We start from the raw sequence: 22805 nt of genomic DNA, 5'->3' as shown, positions 1-22805 counted from the left end.
TAAATATTTAAAAAACAAACAAGAGTTTGGGCAGGGATAGAAATTCTCCTGCTTTATGGCAGAAGCCATCCTTGAACTATTAGAGCTTAGGAGGGAACAGTCCCACTTGGGGCAGGTTATCCCATAACTCCTGAGTGCAGGGTTTCCTGCACCTTCCTCTGAAGTAACTGGTGCTGTCTACTGTCAAAGCATGTCTGCACTGGAAAGTAAAGGTGTGTTTGTAGTGTAGGTAGGCCTACCCATGCTGGCTTTAATCTAGCAAGCTTGGCTACTTGATGGCAGCATGGGTTTTAGCATAGGCTAGCAACCAGGCCCTGGCAGGCTTCTTAGGTTGCTAGCCCATGCTGTAGCCCGAGCTGCTGCATTTTCGCTACTATTGTTACCCCTGCTAGCTAGTTTAACAGGGTTTTGGACTAGATTGGCCCTGGTCTGATCTGATATGGCAATTCCTATGTTCCTACAAATAAAGTTTACTAAATTCCCACAGGCAGATTAAACACACACACACATTCTCCCTAAACACAAATCTTGCTTTGTTGTGGATAAAGCAGCTGATGAGTTCTTGAGGAATGCGGAGCTTTGTTTGTATTTCAGTTTTCAGTTTTGTTATTGCTTGCAAATGAAGGCAGCCCATGAAACAATAAGGCCCGAAATATCTCTCCAAAATATCTCTCAGTGCTAAACCCCTGGAGGCTAACTTGCTTCTAGGTATTGGTTGTTTCATGCTGGCAGCAAACACCCCAAGATGGCTCGACAACAAAGGCCTTTTCCCTGCAGCATAAACAACACCCAACACTCGATCTAAGCGTTTTAAAATACGCATTCCTCTTCCTTTTTAGAGGCAGTTTTCACCACACTTGCTCAGCCTGTTTCAGAAGGGCTGGCCCTTATAATTATACACGCCAGCAGGCTTGTACATTTGCAAATATTATCAGTGGCTTGATTATGCCATGCCCAGGCTCCAAACAGTGAGGCCAGATCTCAAAGGGTGTTACTGCTTAGAAAGATGTTCTGAGGTGAGGGGCCTGATCCTCAATAGTCATTTAGATGAATGCAAAGAGGGTATAAAATGCCAGCATGTCAGAATGGTAGCGTTTTACACCCAGTTTGTATTGGTGTAAATGAGACAGTGCAAGGGCAGTGGAGAATCAAGGCCTAGGAGTATGTAGGAAGGCATAGACTACAGTGGCCTACACTGTAGGATACAGTCTTCTTCCTTAAGCTGATTTCCTTGATGAGGCGGAATCATGGCATGAGACAGGCTGCCTGAATCAGGAAAGGAGTTTAACTACCACTGTGGACTGCTTTGTTGCAAAATAGCAAAGTAACTGGGAACGTCCTGACTCTTCAAGGGCTAAACAGAAGCAGAGCCATATCTATGAGTGCTACAGTGACACAGCTGCGGTGCTGTAGTCATGCCACTGTAGCTCCCGTAATGTAGACGCTTCCTATGCTGAAAGATGGTGGTTCTCCATCACTGTAGGACAGTAATCTACCTCCCTGAATGGCTGTAATTAGGTTGGCAGATGAATTCTCCCTTTGACCTACCCACGTCTACACAGGGGGTTAGCTTGGCTTAGCTACAGCACTCAGGGATTTTTCACACCCAAGAACTATAGCTATGTCGACCTAACTTTTAAATGTAGACCAGTCCTGTTACTGGGTTTTCTGCAACCAAAGTAAAGGTATAAAGCAAAGCTCATGAGCCCAGTCCAGAGAAGAGATCTAAAGTATAGCTCCCTGCAGCCAGGGGCCAGAGAATCAGAGACACCCATCTGCGTTCTCCTGGTTCTCCACTCATCTCTAGCCTTCTCTTTAGAGTTCATTCCTCCCTAATTCTCAGTCAGACTCTGGTCTCAACTCCTTACAGCATGTCCACCATGTATTGTGCTAGAGGGGGTGTGATCCAAGGACTCATTGCCATCTGGCAGAGGGCACAGGAATACAAAGGGGCACAGGGATCCCATGGGTTCATCAAAAGGGGCCATGTAAGGTCTCTACTGAAAGCTTGTGTTACACCAGTCATCATAATCATTGCACAGAAAATATGTGAGGAGCTAAATGGGTATATACAAAAATTAAGTTCTCTAGGTCTGTAGTTAAAAGCAGGTTACTCAAATGTAGATTGTCTTGAGACAAACTTCTCTCAGCAGGGCATGGGAGACACTTATCTCCATGATGGACCACTGTGAATTGTATATCATACAGTAGGAGTCTATTAGCATACTAAAAATGCTAATGAAGAGCTGGTGGAGACTTCAGAAGGAAATTAAACAGGAAGAGGTAAACGGCAGGTGAAAAGACCCTAGTTTAAGGTGAACATCAAAGGTCTGTTCTGGTATATTTGGCAGTGCAGAGAGACACCCTGGCATCCTTCAGCTAGGAAGTAACCTGACAGTGGGTTTGCTTTATGAAAAAGAGATCTCAGCTAGGCTTGGCTGAAAACACTGGGAAGAAGTTTGGGAGAAGGAATCTGCTTCAGACAGGTTAGCTTGGTTAGGTTTAGTCTCTAGAATGAGTGGTATGATTTTGTTTTATATGTAACCATTTGTTCCCATCTCTCACTTCGTTTTTTATTTGAATCTCTATTCTTTCTTAAACAAACTTCCTTTTGTTTTATAATTGAACTTGAGTGCTGTGCATAGTGGTATAAGGTAAAGTGGTGAACTGTGGTATGCTGTTCCTTTGGGAACAGAGGATGTGGGATTTCTGAGGGTATACCGTGATCAGGGGCTGGAGACCACACGGACACTTTGAAGGGACCTGGGGCTGAAGTGCATCTCTTGTCAACCTCCAAAGTGAAGACAGGGTTGTGTAGCCCAAGGGAGAGTGCCTGACTGGCTGACAGGCTGGTTGTGGAAGGGAGCTAACACCCATCTAGCACAGGTCAGACTCCATCATGCTGAAGGCAGGTGGTAACAAGGTGACTCTCAGCCCTGGGTATCCTGAGAAGCGCCACTGGGGGGTATAAAATGAATTCCCTCAGCTGGAGCAGCCCAGCTACCCTGTAAATCCCTGCACGCAGGGAAGGCAACTGTTCTTCCTCTAGGTGGAGAGGGCCAATCGCCTCCCTGCCAACATCTGAATGGGGTTTATATAACCTTTGGATCTTTTCCTCCTTTCCTTAACACTGCCCTTGGTCATTGCTGCATCCTCCTCCTTTCTGGCACTGAAACATCAGAGAGAAATCAGCTAACAGATGACCTCAAGAGACTAACAGCTCTGACTAATGCCAGGCACAGTGCAGGTACAGAGTAAGCTTTCCCACCCAGCTCTGCTCGTGCACCTACTATATAACCTACGCCAGTCAGTTCCTAGACTTCTCCTGAGCAGACAGTGCCAATTGTATGGTGATTTTGTGACATGAAGAGAGATCCACTAGGGATTAGGGGCCTGATCCAAAGCCCCTTGGTGCCAATGGGAAGACTCCCATTGACTTCTAGGGGGCTTTGGATTAGGTCCTATTTTGAAACCACCAGCCGCATTTGAAATATTGACCTAAACAAGAAGATGTGAACTTTGAACTCCAACACTGAACGCTAGTGAATTAAACCATTGTCTCCCCCAGTCCCTAAGATCAGTCCCTTTTAAAGGTGCCTTGCAAAGGGGAAAACAGTTGGGCTTGCACACTCCTTTCTACCAAATAGAAACCTTTTTTAAAAAACCCTTTCAGCTCCATAAAGAATATGAAAATAGCACAAGTGTCATTTCATCCTTTACAGGGCACCTTTAAATCAGCAGAAATAAAGTCAAATATAGGAACCCTGCCAGCCTTTTTCCTATATTTTTCTCCACTGACTCAGAGAAAGGACTTGCAGAGCCTGAGACCTTGTCTGTCAGTATTATTTTTAACTGCAAATAAGAGATATTAATCAAAACTTGGCTCCATCTAGTGAAAGACAGTATTGACTTGTCCACCACCGTTTCTGTTTAACAGGATATTCCTGTTTTGCTGTTGCTGGGATACTAGAGGAAATCCAAAATATTCTCTCACAATATAACTGTACTTCATGCTGTACAGCAGGTACAATATACCAAATAAAGTTAACAAATTTCTGTCCCAAAGAGTTTAGTCTATGGCCCTGATCCTGAAAGAAGCTCCACACACAGGCAGTGATCTGCTTGGACAGAGCTCGTTGCAGGATTGAGTTTAACTATAGGAACGGGCAGAGTAGCAATGGCAAACAGAGAGATGAGTGTGAGCATTATGGCTTGCTGGCTTCATGGAACCCATGAATTTTCTGAAGTGTGAGAGGGAGAGTGCTTGGCACATGCTAACCAGGAGATTGTTCAAAGCATAGGGGTGGCATACAAGAGGGCATAAAAGCATAACTACTTAACATTCCATGGATGGTATAAATCCGCTAGTTCAGTGGTTCTCAAAGCCGGTCCGCCGCTTGTTCAGGGAAAGCCCCTGGCGGGCCGGACTGGTTTGTTTACCTGCAGTGTCCACAGGTTTGGCCGATCGCGGTTCCCAGTGGCCGCGGTTCGCCACTCCAGGCCAATGGGGGCTGTGGGAAGGGCGGCCAGCATGTCCCTTGGCCTGCACCGCTTCCAGAAACCCTGGTAATTTCACGTCCCCTGGTACCAAAACTTTGCCCTGCCCATATGCAATTGAGGAGAAGCCTGGCTCTCAGCACTCCAGCACTTCTGTTTAAACATGCTCAAGCAATAACACACAATTTATGGAGAGAATGTCCCCCCCCTTGCTCTAGGCATCCACGATTTTCTCATCCACAAATGAGTGAATGAGATCAGGTAAAAGATGAGCTGTGATGACTGCCTAATCACGAACATGGGCAGTGGATTGAGGCTGCACTAGCAAGACAGCAGAAAAGAGGCTGTCGGACTTTTAACTCTGTGGTCACTAGCCTCCCACTTCTACAATCTCATTTCTTCTCTCTCCACCTACTGCCAATATAATCAGTAAGATCAGCCTCTGACCCAGAGAGTTGGGTGTGTCAAGCTAATATTATTAATAGAGCAGTAGGGCTCAGATTCTTCTCTGGAACATTAGACCCTGCTCTGATTATTTGATGCTGCTTGGGAGTTTAGGGCTTACCTACAAGGATAGTCACACTGGCTTAACTAACGGTGTGAATTTAAATCAGTTTAAACTCCCATGTAGTTACTTATTTTGATTTAAGAATGGCTTCAATTCGCCTTAAGTACATTAGGAACAAGTTGAAGCTAAGCCAAAAATATACCCACTCTAACCAAAATATGAGTATCGACAAGGGGATTGCTCCAGTTTAACTTCACCCGTGTGAGGGCAGGTCAACAAGGCCTTAGATGACTTCTTGGGTTATTAGTTTTCTTAAGTGTTACACTAGTTTCTTTCAGAGAGAATTTCAAAATGACTGACAGTCTGTACAGAGAATAATGCATACAGGTGACAATGTATCACAGAACATTGTGCTCCAGATGTAGACCCCATCTACCTCTATGGTGAAAAAGGTTGCAAAGAGCATGGAACACCAGGAGACATTGGATGGGTACTTTATCTGCACCAGAGCGCACATGACTTCAGGCATTAATTGTGGGACTCAAGACAACACTTGGAAATAAGAGAAAAAGTGTATTTAAATTATTAATGAAGTTAGACATTTGTTACCTCTAGCTGGACTAGTCTAATGTGCTCTATTTACAGCTACCCTTTCAGATCACCAGCGCCATGTAAAAGAGGGACGCGAATATAGGAACTCAGAGTTAACTATAAGGTGTGCTATCCCTGTCTGCTCTAATATAGACAATCAAGTAACTGTGGTTTTGTTTACATCGTTTTTCCTTTGGATTCTGTTAAGGGCCCCTGCATTTCTACCTTTGACTGAGATGGGTATAACTAAATACCAGGAAATGAACTTTCATTTATTTGCACACATACAATAAATCAAGGTATAAATATGCATGGTATGCTTTCGTGATATGCTTTCATCATGCATAGGGTGAGTGAAGCAGTGTTATATGTTTTGAATTTTGCTTTATTAACAGAAAATGTATGTCAGGGCAGATTCCATTATGCCAGGCAAATTTAGAAGAACAAAAGGACTGCCATTTGACTTATGCAGATTAAGCATGAAAGCATTCAGTCACTCATTTTATCTGCTGCCTCTTAGGACGCACTTCCATAATTCTCGCATTGACTTTGGGGTGAAATTCTGACCCTACTGAAATCAATGGGAAATTTTGCCATTGGCTTTAACAGGGCCAGGATTTCATCCCCAGGAGATCTGCCTGCAGAAATGCCGATTTTGACGTTAGTTACACTGTAGGTATAATGTGGCTCTGAAGCAGATGTTAACTAGCTCATGGACAATTTCCCTAATTTAAGATTGATCCTTTGGTGGCACAGTGCTGCCACATGGGCTTTTACATCACTGCCCCCCTGCTGCCATCAGAGCAGGGAAAAGGGTGTGTGGCTGAGCCACTACCAGGCAACACCAGTCCCTGGCTGCATTTTCAGCCCCCTGAAGTCATTGCAGCCTGGTGTAAATTAAAGCAGACCTCAGGATAAACTGGCCTGCACACAGAAGCAGCAAAATCAAAGGAGTTCTTTCCACACACTCTGCCTAACCGCCCCAACTTGTGCTCTGTGCGCTTAGCCATACCCCAGAATCTGGTCCAAAATATTTTGCACTTGCAAACAGAATTAGGGTGTAATGAATTCTTTATTTTTTTTTAAAATGATACAAAAATAAAACATATGAATATGAAGACTATAATTATGTACAAAAAAACCCAATGATTACACTGTTACAAAAACCCATGGTCATCTGCAAATCTTAGCTTGCATTTAGTCAAACAGATTTTAAAATAGTGATTTAACAGAACAGGAAAGGAAAGTTATAAAAATAGGTATATCATGTAGAGACTATAAAAACCTTACACAACATTAAAGCTGATCTTTCAAAAGGAAAAATCAAGGCCTAATTCTTATTTATAAAAAGGCCATTCTACACTGCTCAGGTAGTACAAAGGGGATGTAACATTCATGCCCATTTTAAAGCCCCATCTTTTACATTGCAAAGCAGAGATGTGGCCTCAGTGGAAATGAGGAGTGGTCGGACCTGTAGTTCCCACAACAGCTATAACTCAGCTCCCTTTTGCATAGAGGAGACCTGATTCGGCTCTCTCACACACTGGTATCAACCAGAGTAACTCCACTGAAGTCAGTGGAGTTACGAAGGTGTAAAAGGCACAAGTGAGATCAGAATAAGGACAACAGGACAAAATTCTGCCCTCACTACCCTGTTATCTTGGTAGTGCAGAACTGAGCCCACAGTATTTTCTTTTAATGTAGATAGGGTCTGGTTGACCTTTGCATTACTCCAGTTTTATGCCAGTGTGATTTCATTAAAATCAATGGTATTGTACCAACATACAACTAGAGTAACATCTTGGTTTATATTTGTTCTGATTTGGATACAAATATCTGATGCAGAATTTTGATTAAATACACATGTACCTCTTTAGGCACAGCAGGTCAGCACATGGACCTAATGCAGGAATACACTTGAATATGTGTGTAACTTTGAGCCCAGAAGCACTCCCATTGACTGCAGTGGAATTACTCAGACTTAAAGCGGAGCATGTACTTAAGTGTTTTCCTGAAGCAGGGACATTGCCACTAAATGAACTACTTAGTCAAACTACTTATTGGAACAGAACTACTGTACAGGATATTCTACCTGGTTATTCATGGGGGTCTGTGCAGGAATAGGGCTATATTAAACCTTGTAATATAAGGATGAGGTTCCCCTCAGTATTTTACACTGGAGAAAGTGAAACCAAATACCTTTACTGTTTAAAGATGCATGTTGTCCCTTTACTGAAGAAATGTTGGAAGCAGATGTACCTTACAACTTTGAGCAGCAGAGATTTAGCTGACAAATGCAGCAATGGCTATGATCTGTAGTAGTCCCTCAAGCCCGTATGTAAAAAGAAGAATAGCATTAATAATGACATCTGCTTTCAGCACGTAAGTCTCCCACAGCAGGAAGTAGACAGACAACATTATGCTGCCAACAGTAATCATTAGACTGATGCCTAGTGGAATCTCTTCTTCTGTCAGGTTACCCTTTGTACCTTGAGGAAACAAAAGGGTTACATGAATCTTTGACTGTTTAAAGGGACAATGTCTTGGGCCCCAACTCAGGAGAGCAGCCCTGATCAGTAAGGGCACTTAAACACATGCTTAACTGTAAGTACATGCTTAAGACTCTTTGAAGTCTATAGGACTTAGGTACATGCTTAAAGTCAAGCACATGCTTAAGTGCTTTCCTGAATCAAGGCCCCTGTCTGTAAGTTTAAGAACAAATCCCAAGACAGATAAGCACAGTCATTTCAACACTGACCAGGATGGTAGTTTGGATAAAAGACAATCTACTGGTACTCTAAGACTTGGTCTACACTATAGACTTCTATCAGTATAACTACATTGCTGAGGGGTGTGGAAAATCCATGCAGCACATGTGCACAAGCCCTAAGCACAACTCCTACATTATTTTCCCCAGATTAATAGATTTTAAAGTTAGATGTGATCATTACGATCATCTAGTCTGGCTTGTTGCTTGAAAGGCCATCAAATTTCACATAATTCCTGCACTGAGCCTGACAACTTGTTGACTAGAACAGAGGTTCTCAAACTGTGGTCCGCAGCCACGAGCTCCTTTCAGGTGGTCCGCGGATAGTTCCCTCTAAGATGCGTGTTTGGGCGGCTGCACATGAGAGAATGAAGGGCCACCCACTGTGTGGCTCCACTAATTAGGTGCCTGGACCCTGGAGAAGACGCACGTGTAAGGTGAGGTGGAGGCCTTGGGGTGAATAGAGAGTAGGTGGGAGAGGGCAGTGGGGTGAGAAGAGGGGGTGGGGGGAATTTGGGACGTGCAGGACTGCGGTGGCCAGAGAAAGAGGCAACTTTCCCCAGCTCCAAGGCTGCGGCTGCTGGGGAGTGATGGCCCTCCTTCCCAGCCTCAGCCATGTGGCTGCTATGGTGGAGGAGAGACACCCCCCCTTCCCAGCCCCAGCTTGGGAGCTGCTGCGGCAGGGGAGAGAGGGCCCATCCATCGCATTAGAAAGGTAAGACTACTGATATTAAAATATGAGTTGTGTGCTTTTATTTGTAGAACAAAAAAGTGTATTATTATTAAGTTTTTTTTATAGAGAGAGCTTTTATGCAAAGCGCTTTACAATAGTTAGCTAACGGTACAAACAACACTTGGAAAGATCATTAAGTGGTCCGTCAAGACCCTCAGCAATTTTCAAGTGGTCCGCGAAAAAAAAAGTTTGAGAACCACTGGACTAGATTATATCTTTTATAAAGAGATCCAAATATAATTTTAATATTTCAAGTAATGGAAAATCTACCACATCTCTTGTCATCTGTTCTAATTGTTAAGTGTCTTCGTTAAAATTTTGTACCTTATGTCCAAGCCAGTTTTAGGGTCAATAGTTTTGTGATTCATTTTTTAATTGCCTCAGACTTGGAACTTATTTTTCAATTTATAAAATGTTTTCATCAAACAGGCTCTGAGCACATATGCAGAGAATTTACTTTTAGACACATTTTAACTATAAACTGAAGACAATAGGCTAAATTCATCCCTGATGTAACCTAGCTGAATTCAGCAGAAGCCCATGGTGTATGCTGGTATAAATGTCTCAAGAACGCCTGGCATATAAAAAAATTAATCCCTACCCCCAACAAACAAACAAACCCCTTCTGACTGACTCAGTAATGCCTATGGTGGGAGTTGGAACCGAGGCTTATATGGCCCGTTATGCCACTCTAGCCCATTAACTCAATGCAAAGGGGCCAGAGTCAAAGTGAGCATCCCTCCTGCCCCATACCCTGCCCTCCAAGTGTAGTGCTGGAAGAAATGAGGGCTGCAAGAAGGAGGGGTGTGGAACAATTGTGGCAGCTCAGGTTGCTCAAGGAAGTCTTCTGTACTGGGTAATCCCCGGGGGCTATTTCCAGCCACTTGACCACTTTTATGCTGCTGGAGCAGTGTAAATGAGCCCTTCAGGAGAATCAGGGCCTCTGTGTTTTGAGCTTTATTCTCTCCCACAACATACATACTTATAAATAGCACAGCAATACTCCAGTGTTACATTTCCAGCAGTTCTTGTTATCTGTGAATCTGTCCCTTTTTAGTGGTACTTAAAAATTATATTTAACCAATATATAACTACAATCATTTGCCCTTCTGGCAATACAGATCAATCAATCAATTAATGTTCAGCAACATACATGTTTAACAGTCTGTAAAATAATTAGTTACGCTGCTAAATCAGCAAGTTTTGACATCCACATTCATAACATGATTAATGTGTAAAGACTATGAGGCAAACATTCCATCTTAAAGTGCACAATGATATTTAAGATCAACATACCCAAGTATAATCGGATTGCTTCTAGAGTGGCCATAATGAACAGCAGTGCAAGATCAAGACCCAAGTAATTATCTGGATAACTGAAAACTTGACCTGTTGAATAACAAAGCATAAACAAACCAAAACCATTAAGTACATCAAGTCATCACAATATAACACGCACACTTCTGAGTTTTGTGTTTAGAATATGTATAAAGTAACTGACTTTTATAGATAATCATTAGAAGAGTTGCCAAGAAATAAAAGATGTAATAAAATCCATTTAAATAGAACAGTATCTGTAAAGGAACAGATGACAGCTGACAAATGTTATTAAGGATCTGTAACAGTAATGCAGTCAAGATCTATTTTATAAATTATCAGTTACAGCATATTAACCTCAAAATGTTACTATCCCTTATTTTCCATAGCAATCTATGCATGTACAGGTTTATATTGGCACTTAAGATACCAAGGTGATTGATATCTTGGAAATACCTAAAATCAAATTTTAAGATTCCAAATACTATGAATGTAGGACAATAGCTTTTTGGTTTCTTGTCAGTTTTAATACTTAGTTGTTAACAGGGCCCTCATTAGCATAGTATCTGAGCACCTCACAATCTTTACGGTATTATCCTCACAACACTCCGGCGAACCCTATTATTCCTAATTTTACAGCTGAGGAACTGATGCACTAGGCAAATAGTGAGTTGCACAAGGTTGCGCAGGAAGTTTGTGGTAGAGCAGGATCTTGAATCCAGGTCTCTTAAGTCCTTGGCTAATGCCCTAACTTCTGGATCAGCCTTTCTCACCAAATTTCCAGTTAGATCAATATTATAAGAGTGTGTATGTTGGGGAAAGAGTCTTCTAGCCAGCAGCCATTTATTTAATTTGTATTTCCTTGGTAGTCTGTTTCATTTGTTTATTATGCATTGTTTAAAGGGGGGGAACCACAGGAGCCAATGTGATACACATTTCAAATGCTGACAGCGCCTTCAGTAAAATATAGGAGCCAAAATCATGGAGCTGCACCCATTTCAACCAAGAGAGAATTTGGCATGGATTTCTAGTGACCATTTCGTTCTACTGTCACCCAGGTTTAAGATGATATTAAGTTTACATACGGAATATTTTAGTGTTAGTGCCCACCCAGTTTGGATGAGAATACCTGCAAGTCATGGGACTAGTCCAGTTCCCAAGCATGTTAATTTTAATAAGGCAGAACTTGGTTTTCCTGTTTCTCTGGTTGAAGGAAGGTGGAGCAAAAATGCTGGAGAAATTCCAGTAGCAGAAGTCTTTGAAGAATAAGGTGTCTGTCTCTTTTCTTAGGAGGTTATCACTGGGGGCGGGGAGAGGAGGAAGGGAGGGCGGAGCACCAGGAAAGAGAGACAAAGAGTGTGCTACAATGCTCTTTTGGCACCCCTTGTCAGCTATGGAATGTCAAGTCTCAGGGGTGTGTGCTGCATGGATTTCATGTGGCTCAGTCTACAATTTTTTAGATTGTTAGTACAGACCAACCAGTCACTCCTTCCTTCTCCTCTAATCTCCCTCATATACCTCGAAAGACCATGGATCTATGGTGACTGTTTTTTGTTTCAATTCTCTTTCAATTACTCATCTACACATCACTGACTTAGGATATGTCTTCATTCAGGTGAACAGCCCCTAGCTTAACCTACCCAGGATGTGAGCAGCCACATTGCAAAACCATACCTGAGTTACAGGGTCCACGCTGATTCATGTTTTGCTAGGACTTCTAGGGGCATATCCCATGGTTCTTAGCATTGCTGTAAGCTGACCCACTCTATGATTCTTTCCCAGTGAACTGTAGGAGAATGTGTCTGTGCTTTTCAACACATGGGGGAGAGGGAATTTTGGGAAAGCATCGAAGGAGTTGGACTATTGGCATTTGACTGGTTTAGCCTGCGCTCTGATTGCAAAGTGGGTGGGTTACCAGTACGAGTGAAAGCAGAACTTGACTGTCAACCTATAGCACCAGACCAGCCAGCTAGCCCAGGCTGAAAGCATAAGTATTTTCATGCAAGAGGGCTTCATGTGTGTATGGGTGCTGGGATAGCAGCAATACCCAAGTAGGAGCCTGGGATAACTCTGCTGTGAAGACATACCTTTAGAAGCTATCACCTACCAATAGTAGCTCAAACGGATGGTGTTGATGGTTGATGCCACACAAAAAAGGATACCAGCGAAAACTATGCTAATATAAACATTGTGCAAACTTATTAGACACTGATCTTGCAGGTCATCCCGAAGTGCAAGGGATGGGATGTCCAAAAGGATACAACTGATGAAGTTCTTCCTGCCATCGGAGGGAAAAATAAGGAATAATTAGGAGAAAATCAGCCTACATTTTCGTTACCAACAATGTTGCAAAATGCACATATGACTGAAATTTTTCCACATCAGCTACTTCAAATTTAGAAAATAACTTGTTTTAGGATCCATTAACCCTAAAGTCATTCTGTGAAAACTTCATGGAGAGAACACACCTTCTCTGGTGTGTACATCTCTTTGAAAACTCTTTGAAGCACTATATAGATACTAAATATTATTGTGTATCCGTACCTTCAGAGCACTCATTATGAATCACCTGATGACATTTCCCTGTTTCTGAACTGTACAAGAACCAGAGAAGCATACAGGGGAATCAGAATATGTCATTTGTTGTTAAATTACAACCAAAGGTTGATTAAGTCAAAACCATGGCCCCAGCCACCACAATGTTGCCCCTTTCCCCATCTCAAATGACACTTCCTTCTAACCATGCTCCCCTTACAACCAATCATTGAAAGTCCAGATAAATCCTTAACACACTGCAATTAAAAAAAAAGAAATGTATGAGCCAAGCAATAATTTTTCTGGAAGTGTCTAATCTAACTTCCCTGTAAAACACAAATTTAAGTTTTCTTGAAGTGTGGCAGTATTGACCTAATGAAAGCTCACCTGGCCATTGTTATCCCTTTTAGCACTCCATAGGTACATACAGAATTGAGAATTTCTTATATTAGCCCTATTTTTCAGAAGGCAAAACTAAGGCACTTTGTGATTAAGGCACTCATCCTGCAAAGATTTATGCCTCTGCTGCTTAATTTTACACATTGACTACTTACAACATGTAAAGTTAAGCTGATGTGGAAGTCTTTGCAGGATTGGGGCCTAAGGACTGGGCTACATGCAAATTTTGTATTGATATAACTATGTCAGTTAAGGGTGTGATTTTTTACCAAAATAGTTATACCAGAATAACCTCTAGTGTGGATAGCTTACTCCCTTTCCCAACAGGAAAAAGGGCTTGTCTACACTTGAAACTTGTTTCATTTTAAGGTAGAGTGTTAATTTAAAGTGCAATAACTCCATGTGTGGATACCCTTATTGTGGAATAGCGATAGCTCTTATTCTGGAATTCCATCTGAAAACAAGCCTAAGATACACCGTATGACACATGATCAGAAAGGGTTAAGCAGCTTGCAGGATAATTGACCCACATTCAACCGTTAGGGACATATTGGTAGATAATGTTTGTGTTTTTGTGTGTTTACATATATATTGTTAGAGGTTAACAATGTAATCGAGCAGTCCCTGTCTATGCTGTATTCTGTTAATTCTTTAATTCAGATATCAAAAGGAAATATCATTTAAATGAACTGTAAATATAGTGATATCACTGTATTATTATTCATCTCTCTTTGAAATGTACAGCAAATTACCTGTGAATGGTGGAAAACAGGCAATTGTCTTATGTTAATCCATGTAGCTAATTACCAGTGATGCTTAGGAAACAGGTCTACTTCAAAGTCTCCATGATTACCTATTGTTCCCCTAAGTCCTCCGAGCAGTCAAAAGAAGGCCTGGTACTATATAAAAATGTCTTGGTTCCTGATCCTTTTTATCTCAGATCTGCTTGATGCTTCATGCAGGAAAAGCTTAAGTCCTAAGACTGAGATCTCCAGAGTCCCATCTGAATCACCCTGAATGTGGACATAGAACTATAGCTTTGGACTAATTCTGAAAAATTACAACTACAAAAGCTCACCATCTCTACTAGGAATCTGATCTCAGAATTGTACTCATGTCTGTATGTATATTGATCTTTTAACCAATAGTCTCTGTCTTTTCTTTTTTAATACATTTTAGTTTAGTTAATACAAATTGGCTGTAAGCATGTATTTGGGTAAGATATGAAATATTCATTAACCTGGGAGATAATGTGTCCGATCCTTTGGGATTGGTAGAACTTTTTTATATGATGAATAAACTTTTCAGTAATCCTCATCATATTTGACTTGGGTGTCTGGGTGGAGGCCTAAGGCTGGGTTACTTTAAGGAAACTGTGTTGTTGGCTTCTGAGTAACCAGTAAAGTATTATAGAAGCGGTTTTGTGCTGGCTTGGTAAATCTAAGTATTGGAATACTCAGTAGCTTTGGGGATTGTTTGCCCCATTTTTTGCAGTTCACCCCAATTGAGTAACCTCAGTGTGGCTCCCCTGGGACTCTGGTCACACATCTGTATAACTGACTCCATGTTACAGGGGTTGTACCACTTTAATTATACTGGGCTAGATAAAGCAGTACAATTTTTGTGTATAGACAAGCCTTTAGGGAATTGCCCAAAGATCACACAGTGAGTCAGTGAAAGAGCTGGATTTAGAACCCAGAGCCCTGATTCTCAGTTCCCTGCTCTAACCACAAAACCGTATGCCATTGTCATTAGCCCACAAGTAGGCATTAACCATATTCCTACATTTGTACCAAGGACAAATTATATAATATCTAATAACCCTACTTAGCATCTATAGAATCTCAGTACATTTCACCAACATTAATTGCTTATGCCTCACAACACACATTTGTGAGATAGGTATTGTAATTATATAGTAATTAGTAATCTAGTAATAACATATCCACTCAATTATGAGAGTTGAAATCTAATTTTCAATTATTCTAAATTAGTTTAGACTGCCAAGTGCAAGATCACTTTGCTTTCAACGGCCTATAACAATGCTTGAATATGGGCCAACTCTATCTTTGGTGTAACTCCAGTGAAGACAATGGGTTTATACCAGGGATGAATCTGGTGCACTAATTCCAATTTTCAAGAAAGGATACAAACATGGTGCAAATCTTACATTCATATATGGGAGTGGGCTCTTAGGAGCATGGTTATCTATCTGCCATATTGTCCTGAGGGCCTTTTTGCACGTACATATGCTTGAACTGCATGTGCGTCTTAAGAAAACAGTTTTGAAATTTGTGCTTTTAGTGCTGGATCGTGCAGATACTCCATGAGCAGAATCCCACTGACTTTACTGGGAGTTTGATACACTGAACAAATGCAGAACCAGGTCCATAAAGTCTGTTCCAAACAAGTGAGTTTTTTAAATGTAGCCCCTGCCAAATTTTCTTAAAGAACACTGTGCGTGTGCATATTTGAAGGCAGAATTTGGCCCGTTTTCTATAAATCTGTTTCAGGATTCAGCATTTCTGATGCCAAAAATGTGTTACAGATGGTGCAGGTAGCAATCCCTATAACTAGGTTTGCCCAATGCTTCCCATTATAAGATCCTGTTTTCACTTACTTATATCTTTGCCCAACTTAAACCATTCAGGTTGAAATTTTCCATGCCAGGCATCTACCTCAAACTGATTTTTTTTTTTTTGAAACTTTCAGCTAAAATGGTTCAGTCATTTTGGAGAATGAGAGCATGGAAAATTTCATGTTGCCCATGTTAATGAACGAGTTGTAAGATTATTATCATATTTTAAGAAGCTTTCACAACTCCTTGCTTTGGATTGGAACTGGACATTTGACCGGGGGTCACCTGCTGTCTGGAATGTGCCTTTTGTTGTTGCTGTGAAAAACACCCAAGTAGGACCAAGTTATGAGTCACTGAAAAATCTCAGTTCACACATAGTCAGCTGATGTTGGCTACTAAATTATCCACAGATTTTGTTTGTATTGCACATGCTCCAGCCCATGGCAGCTCCTATGTATGATTGGACTGCACTTGCGCCATCCCCACAGAATGACTGAGCACACTCTGGGAAGCTGTGCCACTACCATAAGAAAAAATAGTATGTGATCATGTAATTAAATACTGTATCATAATGCATATGCACAAGGGAGCTGAATTAAGGTTGCACGACCATCCTTAAATCTGGCATTTCCCAACTTCTGAGTGCTTGACTTTGCAATCTTATTAAAAGAACATTGTTAGGCTTTTTTAATGAAGTATTTATAACAGTGAGAGAATAGCCGGATCTTAGCACACAATGGTAAAAATGCCTGAGCCCTTTCTACTAGCAGCTTAGCACTCATCCAGCTGCACCGTTGTTAGCAGCTGCTAAAATACAGATCCTACTTTGCTAGTATAGAAGTACACCATGAGAAGAGGAGCCAGGAGTCCTGGGTTCTATTTCTAGCTAACTTATCAACTTGTTATGTGACTTTGGACAAGCCACTTACTGTCTCTGGGTCAAATTCTGCTCTCAGTTACATCAGTCTAAATCGAGGGAAACTCTACTTATTTCATAAGAGTCCTTCTGGATTTAAACTGATACACAGCAATATCTGGTCCTTTGTACTTGTTTCCACATTTACCTATGTCACAAAGGTATTTAGAGGTTTCATTCATTAGTGTTTGTCAAGTGCTTTGAAATACTCAGCAGGAAGGTGCTAAAATAAGTATAAAATATTGTTATTAATAATAAAATGAAGGTTGCCCCACTCAGCAAAGGTCAGTTGGGAGGCTGGGTGTTACTGTTTACATTTCTTTTATTCATATTAAATTAAAATAATGAAAAACAACATAATACTGATTAACTCACTCTAAAAGTAGCCAGGAATGCTGTAATAAGTCAAGGAGAGTTTTGCCAAATACAAAATGTATGGCAGGGGACAAAATTTTACTGACCAATAGTTAATAATGCATTCATCACAGCTAGTTCACTGGTGCAGCATTTCTCTCCCTTGCTTTACCTCAATTTATAAGAGTATCCCACATGGAGAACAAATTAAACAGAATATCCATGCTGTGTTATGCATGTTGCCAGAAGAACTCATACAAAGAAAGCATGACAAGTTAGTCAGGATACGAACAATTCAGTTATGCTTAGTGGGGCAGATTCCTCACTAGAGCAGCAGCTGAGCCTCCCAAGCACATCCCCAGGCTGAATTCAGCGATACCGTTAGTAAAGCTGATTGGGAATTTTTCAACTAAATTTTTTACTGGAAAATGCTGATTACTAAAAACAGAAACTGTCTGTGGGAAAATGGTTGGGTTTGATTAACTTCTTGACTCCAAAAAATGTTGAAAAAAATCCAAATTGCCTAAACAAATCATTTTTGAAACAAAAAATCCTGTTTTCTGGTTCTAAATGACTTTTTAAGTTAGAAAAGCAAAAAAGTAAAAATGGTCAAAATCAAAATGTTTTGATTGACCTGAACTGAAATGGGGGGAGGGGAATAGTATGGTTCATGACAATTTTCAAGATGTTGGTCCAATTTTGGGTGAGAACATTTTTCAGTGTCTCAAAAAATTTCCTGGTACAAGAAAACTATTTCCTGCCCAGCTGTGGTTGTTAGCAAGAGGCAAGGCCCTCTGTGTGCAAGTGGTGAAGGGATGTAGCTTGCACAGATTTGAACAGGTCAGAGGGGGGAACACCAGGCAGTCCCTACCCTGAGGTGGGAGCTCTGCACACAGCTGAAAGGCAGACATTGGAAGCGCTCGTGCCCTCCAGTCACTCCACACATGTAGCTCTAGGGAGCAGCATGAGTCGGGGGAGGCAAAGCCAACTATCCCCCTTCGCTGAGGATTGGGATGCAGCAGTGCAGAGCATGGAGCCTCTGGCTCCAGTCTAGCTGAGTTCAGCAAGTAAAAGTTGGAAGCAGGCAGGCAAGGGGCACAACAAAAGTTCCCTGGCTTGGGGAAGGGAGTCCACACCACTCCAGGTCTCTCCTGGAGAAAGGGAAAGAGGTCCTGGTTTCTCAGGCGGGGGGGAAAGAGGTCAGGGCAATGTGAAGGAGGGGAACCCCATACACACATGAGCCCCTCCTGGGCCCCCCTCAAGAAAATTCTGGTTGTACCCTTGCAGCCATCTGGTGCTTGCTCACAACAGGGGTGTGCACTGGGGACAGGTGAGAATGAACCAGGGTAACCCCTGTCCCTCCATCTCTTCCAGACACTAGCTAACCCCTGCCTCTTCCAGATACTCACCACCCACTGTCTGTCCCCTTAGACACACACCACCTCTCTCCATAGGTGGCAAGTTACATGGGCCCGTGGTGCCCATGCTCCACCAATATGTAGGAACGTGGGCCTGGCTCCACCAATGTTTGGGCTTACAACGCTTTGGGGGGGCCCATGCTTCAGGGGCATGTGGGGTCCAGCGTGGGCTACGGGGTTCGTGGGGGGGCCTGGTGCTGGCAGCAGTGAGTGACCTGGCCCCAGCCTGCCCCCACTCCACCCCTTCCCCCAAACCCCATCTCTTTCCGGCTTCCGCCCTCTCCCCCAAGCGATGGCAGGAGCTGGTGGAGCAGAGCTGGGGCTGGGTTGTTTGCTGCTGCCTTTACCAGGCCCCCCACTAACACCCCAGGCCGCCCTGGACCCCACGTCCCCCTGAAGTGTGGGGCCCCCCAAAGCACAGGGCCTGGGGCGGCTGCCCCAGTCCATCCTACAGATGGGACAGCTCTTCCTGGACCCCATATCCCACCAAACCAGGGGGCCCCCCAAAGTGCAGGGCCCAGGGCGGTTGCCACAGTCTGTCCTATGGACGGGATGGCTCTGCTTGGACCCGTTCTGGGCAGCACCAAAACTTATACAAACCTGCCGTCCCTGCCTCTCTCCTTAGTCCCCTGAGCTCCCTAGAAACCCACCTCCCCCTAGACATACAACAGCCCTCTCCTTCCTGCCCGGCATCCTTCGCCCAGACACCCAGCTCCCTGAACCCCCTAGACACTGATCCCGCAGGCACCCTTCGCCTCGGAGTCCCCTCGCCCAGCGCCCATCGGCTCCCCTCAGGCACTGATCGCCCCGGAGCCGCCCCCTTTCCCGATGGCGGGCCGTAGGCAAGGCTTGCTCCGAGGCGAAGCGCAGAAGAGAGCGAGAGGCGGCCCTGGCGCCGGCGAGGCTGTTCCGTGAGCGTGGGAGCGAGCTGGGCGAGGGGGGGGGGCAGGCCTCCCTCAGGCTGTCCCGCCCCAAAGGGAGGTCGCAGTGCCCTGCATCGCGCCCGCCCGCCCAGCTCGACCCCGGGGCTAACTCCGGAATCGCTTCACATTCCCTTCGCGTCTGAACGCTCGCCGCGGCACTAACGCCGGGTTTCTCGCGGCGACTTAACCAGGGCCGTGCAGTAACCATGGCAACGCGGCAACAGAGAGACGGGGCCCATCATCCCGGCAGGGGCAACCCCCCGCACCCCGTCTGGCTGGGAACCGTCACCCGGCCCCGCTCTGAGCCCACCCCCTGCCCCATCGGCCGCGGAGCTCGCGGTAACGATGGCAACGCGTCCGCTCACCTCTCCTAACAGCAGCCATGTCCGCCTCCCCCTTCGCCACCCCTCAGTCCTCCAGCATCCCGTCACCCCGTGCGCCGCTCAGGCTTCGGGCGCCTTCGGCCATCGCCGCTTATTCCGGCGTGCGGTGAGGGCGGAGAGGAGCCCGCCCCTTCCCCTTCAGCCCCGCCGCCTTCGGGCCGCCTCGGAGCCCTTCGGCGCGCTCGGCCGGGTTCGTTCTGCTTCGGGCTGACTCGGGCGCCGGCCGTTCGGCTCCCCGGCCCGCCCGGCCGTTCGGGTGAGATCGGAGGGGGCTGGGCTGGGCTCGGCTCCTCGCTGCCATGGGGACGAGCTGGGAGGACTCGGGCGGGCTCGACTCTCATCGGCCCTAGTCCCCGATCGCCTCGGGCAGGTTCGGGTCCCTCCCCCCCGCCCGCCTGGGCTGGCTCTTCGGGCGACGTTCCGGGGAGCCTGGCGAGGACTCGGAGGGGTTCGGCTCCCCGGATCGGTCCGCATTCGGGTCACGCGGGAGGGGCAAGGGGATTCAGTCGAGCTCGGATCCTCGACTAATTCGCCTGGAGCGGCACTCGGGCGAGCTCGGAGGGACTCGGGGCTATTCGGGCAGGCTCGGAGCCGACTCGGGACAGTTCGGCGACTCGCTTTCGGCAGCGCTCGGCTACTTTCGGAGGGACTCGGGATCGCTCGGGGAAACTCGGAGCATTCTAGGGTAGCGCCGCGCCCCGCCCGGGGAATCGGGCTCGTGTGAGATCGGAGAGGGCTCGAGCCCGCTCGGGCCGCGCTCGGCTCCTCTCGGCCCCCGGCTACCGCCGCCTCGGGCGGGCTCGGATGGAGGACTCGGACTCGGCGGCGAAGCAGCTAGGCTTGGCCGAGGCGGCGGCGGTGGCTGCGGCGGCGGTGGCCGCAGCAGTGGCCGCGGAAGGATCCGAGCACCAGCGGGCGGAGGCGGCGGGCTTGGAGGCGGAGCCCGAGGAGGAGGAGGAGGCAGCCGCGCAGGTGACGGCGGTGACCGTGATGGCGGCGGATGCCGAACACATCGCGATGGGAGCCGAGTCCCTGCCGAGCGCGGACGATGCCGCCGCCGCCGCCTTCGCAGGTCAGAGCGCGGCGCATGCGCGCAGCGCGCGTGCCGCCCGGCCACGCGCTGCCGCCGGTACCGCCCCGCGCGCGCCGGGCCGGCCTTTCTAACGGGCGAATGCGCGCGGGAGAGCCGAGCCCCGGGGTCCGCGTTGGGCCCCCGGCGAGAGCGCTCAGCGAGAGCCGAGCGGAGATGGGGCGCTGCTCGAGGTCGGCAGCCCTGCACCCGCGTCCCCGGGCCAGCTCCCGGCAGGTCCCAGCGCTGGGGCCTGGGTTCCTCCGCAGAGAGCGAGCTCGGGGCGAACACGGCTCCGCCCGAGGGAAGGGGCCGCCTCGGTTCAGCTGCGCTGCTGGGTTTGGCTTGCTGCTGTCCGCCGCTCTCTCCCGTCCCGCGTGTCCCAGGGTGCGCGGTGCCCGTGCGGTCAGCCCCCCCCCCGTGCCTCTCGTCAGTGCCGCAAGTCCTGGGCTCGCCGCCCCCAGCTGAGATACACGGTTATCTTGGTGTTACAGCTGGGGAGGCAGAGCGGCGAAGTCACTTATCCCAGGCCACACAGCCAAGACCTAGTAAATTCAGAACTAGAAGTAAATAGTGTCTGACTCTTCCGCCCTTTTGCTAAGGTTGCCAGGTTTGGTTGGGTTAATACTTGGAGGTTTCATCACATGACACAGACTCCAGGGTAATCCTGGAGAATTGGCAACCGTACGTTTTGCCCACACTGCCTGTCTTCACAAAACACTGAGGAGTCTAGTGGCACCTTAAAAACTAACGGATTTATTTGGGCATAAGCTTTTGTGGGTAAAAAACCACTATTTCAGATGCGACGGCAACGTACTGCCTTCACAAGTATACCGTACGCTGTTTCCCCCCTTGAGCAAGAGGCTTCTTTCTGCACATCAGATCTTGACTTTGACCTTTTGCTCACGGTGTGTGCAGAGATCTCTCATGGGGAGTTTTGTCTCCCCCCAGATAAATGCAGAATATTGGAGACAAGATCTGTCATGCAGCCAGGAGCAGAGACTTCAGCCCATAATCAAAATTGAATTCTGTCAAGTCTAATTTTCTTTAATAATTTCAATGGTTAATATCAATGTTTTATTTTTTATTTTTATCTATTCAAATTTTCATAGTTGTGGGAAATTAAGGGAGGGATCAGACAGTAACTGTTTAATGACAATAGACATTGAGATTCAAAAAGTAAAGCTTTACAACTATTAACACAAAAATTGTGAACATCACATGTCAAACTGTACAAAGTAAATATAATTAAACTGTAATAAGTTGTCAAACAGCATATTTCTTACTTTGCCTATTTGTAAATTACAGTTGTTAGAATGAAAATATTTTTATCAGTTTGTGTGTGAAAAATAAAATCTGTGTTTACCGATAAAAATCGAATACATCCAAGGTTACCCATAACTAGCTGTCCATCTTGTTGCACGTCTGTCTAGGTGGGTTTTTTTCATGCCTTTCCATTCCCAGAACACAGAAATCCTTTTTTTTGTGTGTATACCATAAAATATGGCAGCAGGATTCAACCTAAGTATTCTGTATGTGCTCTGAACAGCTGTTACTTTACAAATTTTGTATGTAGTATAGTTGTAGCAATGTTGGTCCCAGGATATTAGAGAGACAGGACCTGAAGAAGAGCTCTGTGTGGCTTGAAAGCTTGTCTTTCTCACCGACAGAAGTTGGTCCAATAAAAGACATTACCTCACCCACCTTATGTCTCTACTTTACAAGTGTGTCAGACTCAGAGAACTTGTAGGATCTTAATTTGTGAAGCCCCACGTATTTGGCATACAACACCCATCTTGGATTCCCTTAGTTACAGG

The 22805-nt window shown here is 45.2% G+C and overlaps 2 protein-coding genes across 2 annotated transcripts in view; one reads left to right on the top strand and one right to left on the bottom strand.

Moving 5' to 3' along the window:
* Positions 1-6649: 6649 nt before the first annotated feature.
* TMEM80 (transmembrane protein 80) lies at positions 6650-20981 on the bottom strand. Its single transcript, XM_073347139.2, has 5 exons — positions 19902-20981; positions 12675-12691; positions 10598-10691; positions 10393-10485; positions 6650-8085 (listed from the first exon to the last, which is right to left on the bottom strand). Exons 1-5 carry the CDS (start codon positions 19918-19920, stop codon positions 7880-7882), a joined length of 429 nt encoding a protein of 142 aa, XP_073203240.1. The 5' UTR covers positions 19921-20981; the 3' UTR covers positions 6650-7879.
* Positions 19961-22805, top strand: part of DEAF1 (DEAF1 transcription factor) — a 43918-nt gene continuing 41073 nt past the window's right edge. The window contains 1 exon segment of the mRNA XM_073347137.2: positions 19961-20991. Coding sequence (XP_073203238.1) covers positions 20724-20991 — 268 coding nt within the window. The 5' untranslated portion in view covers positions 19961-20723.

The sequence above is a fragment of the Lepidochelys kempii genome, chromosome 6 (assembly GCF_965140285.1).
Source record: "Lepidochelys kempii isolate rLepKem1 chromosome 6, rLepKem1.hap1, whole genome shotgun sequence".
NCBI lineage: Eukaryota > Metazoa > Chordata > Testudines > Cheloniidae > Lepidochelys > Lepidochelys kempii.
Note: the sequence above shows the minus strand (reverse complement) of the source record. Positions and strands in the feature narration are given on the sequence as shown.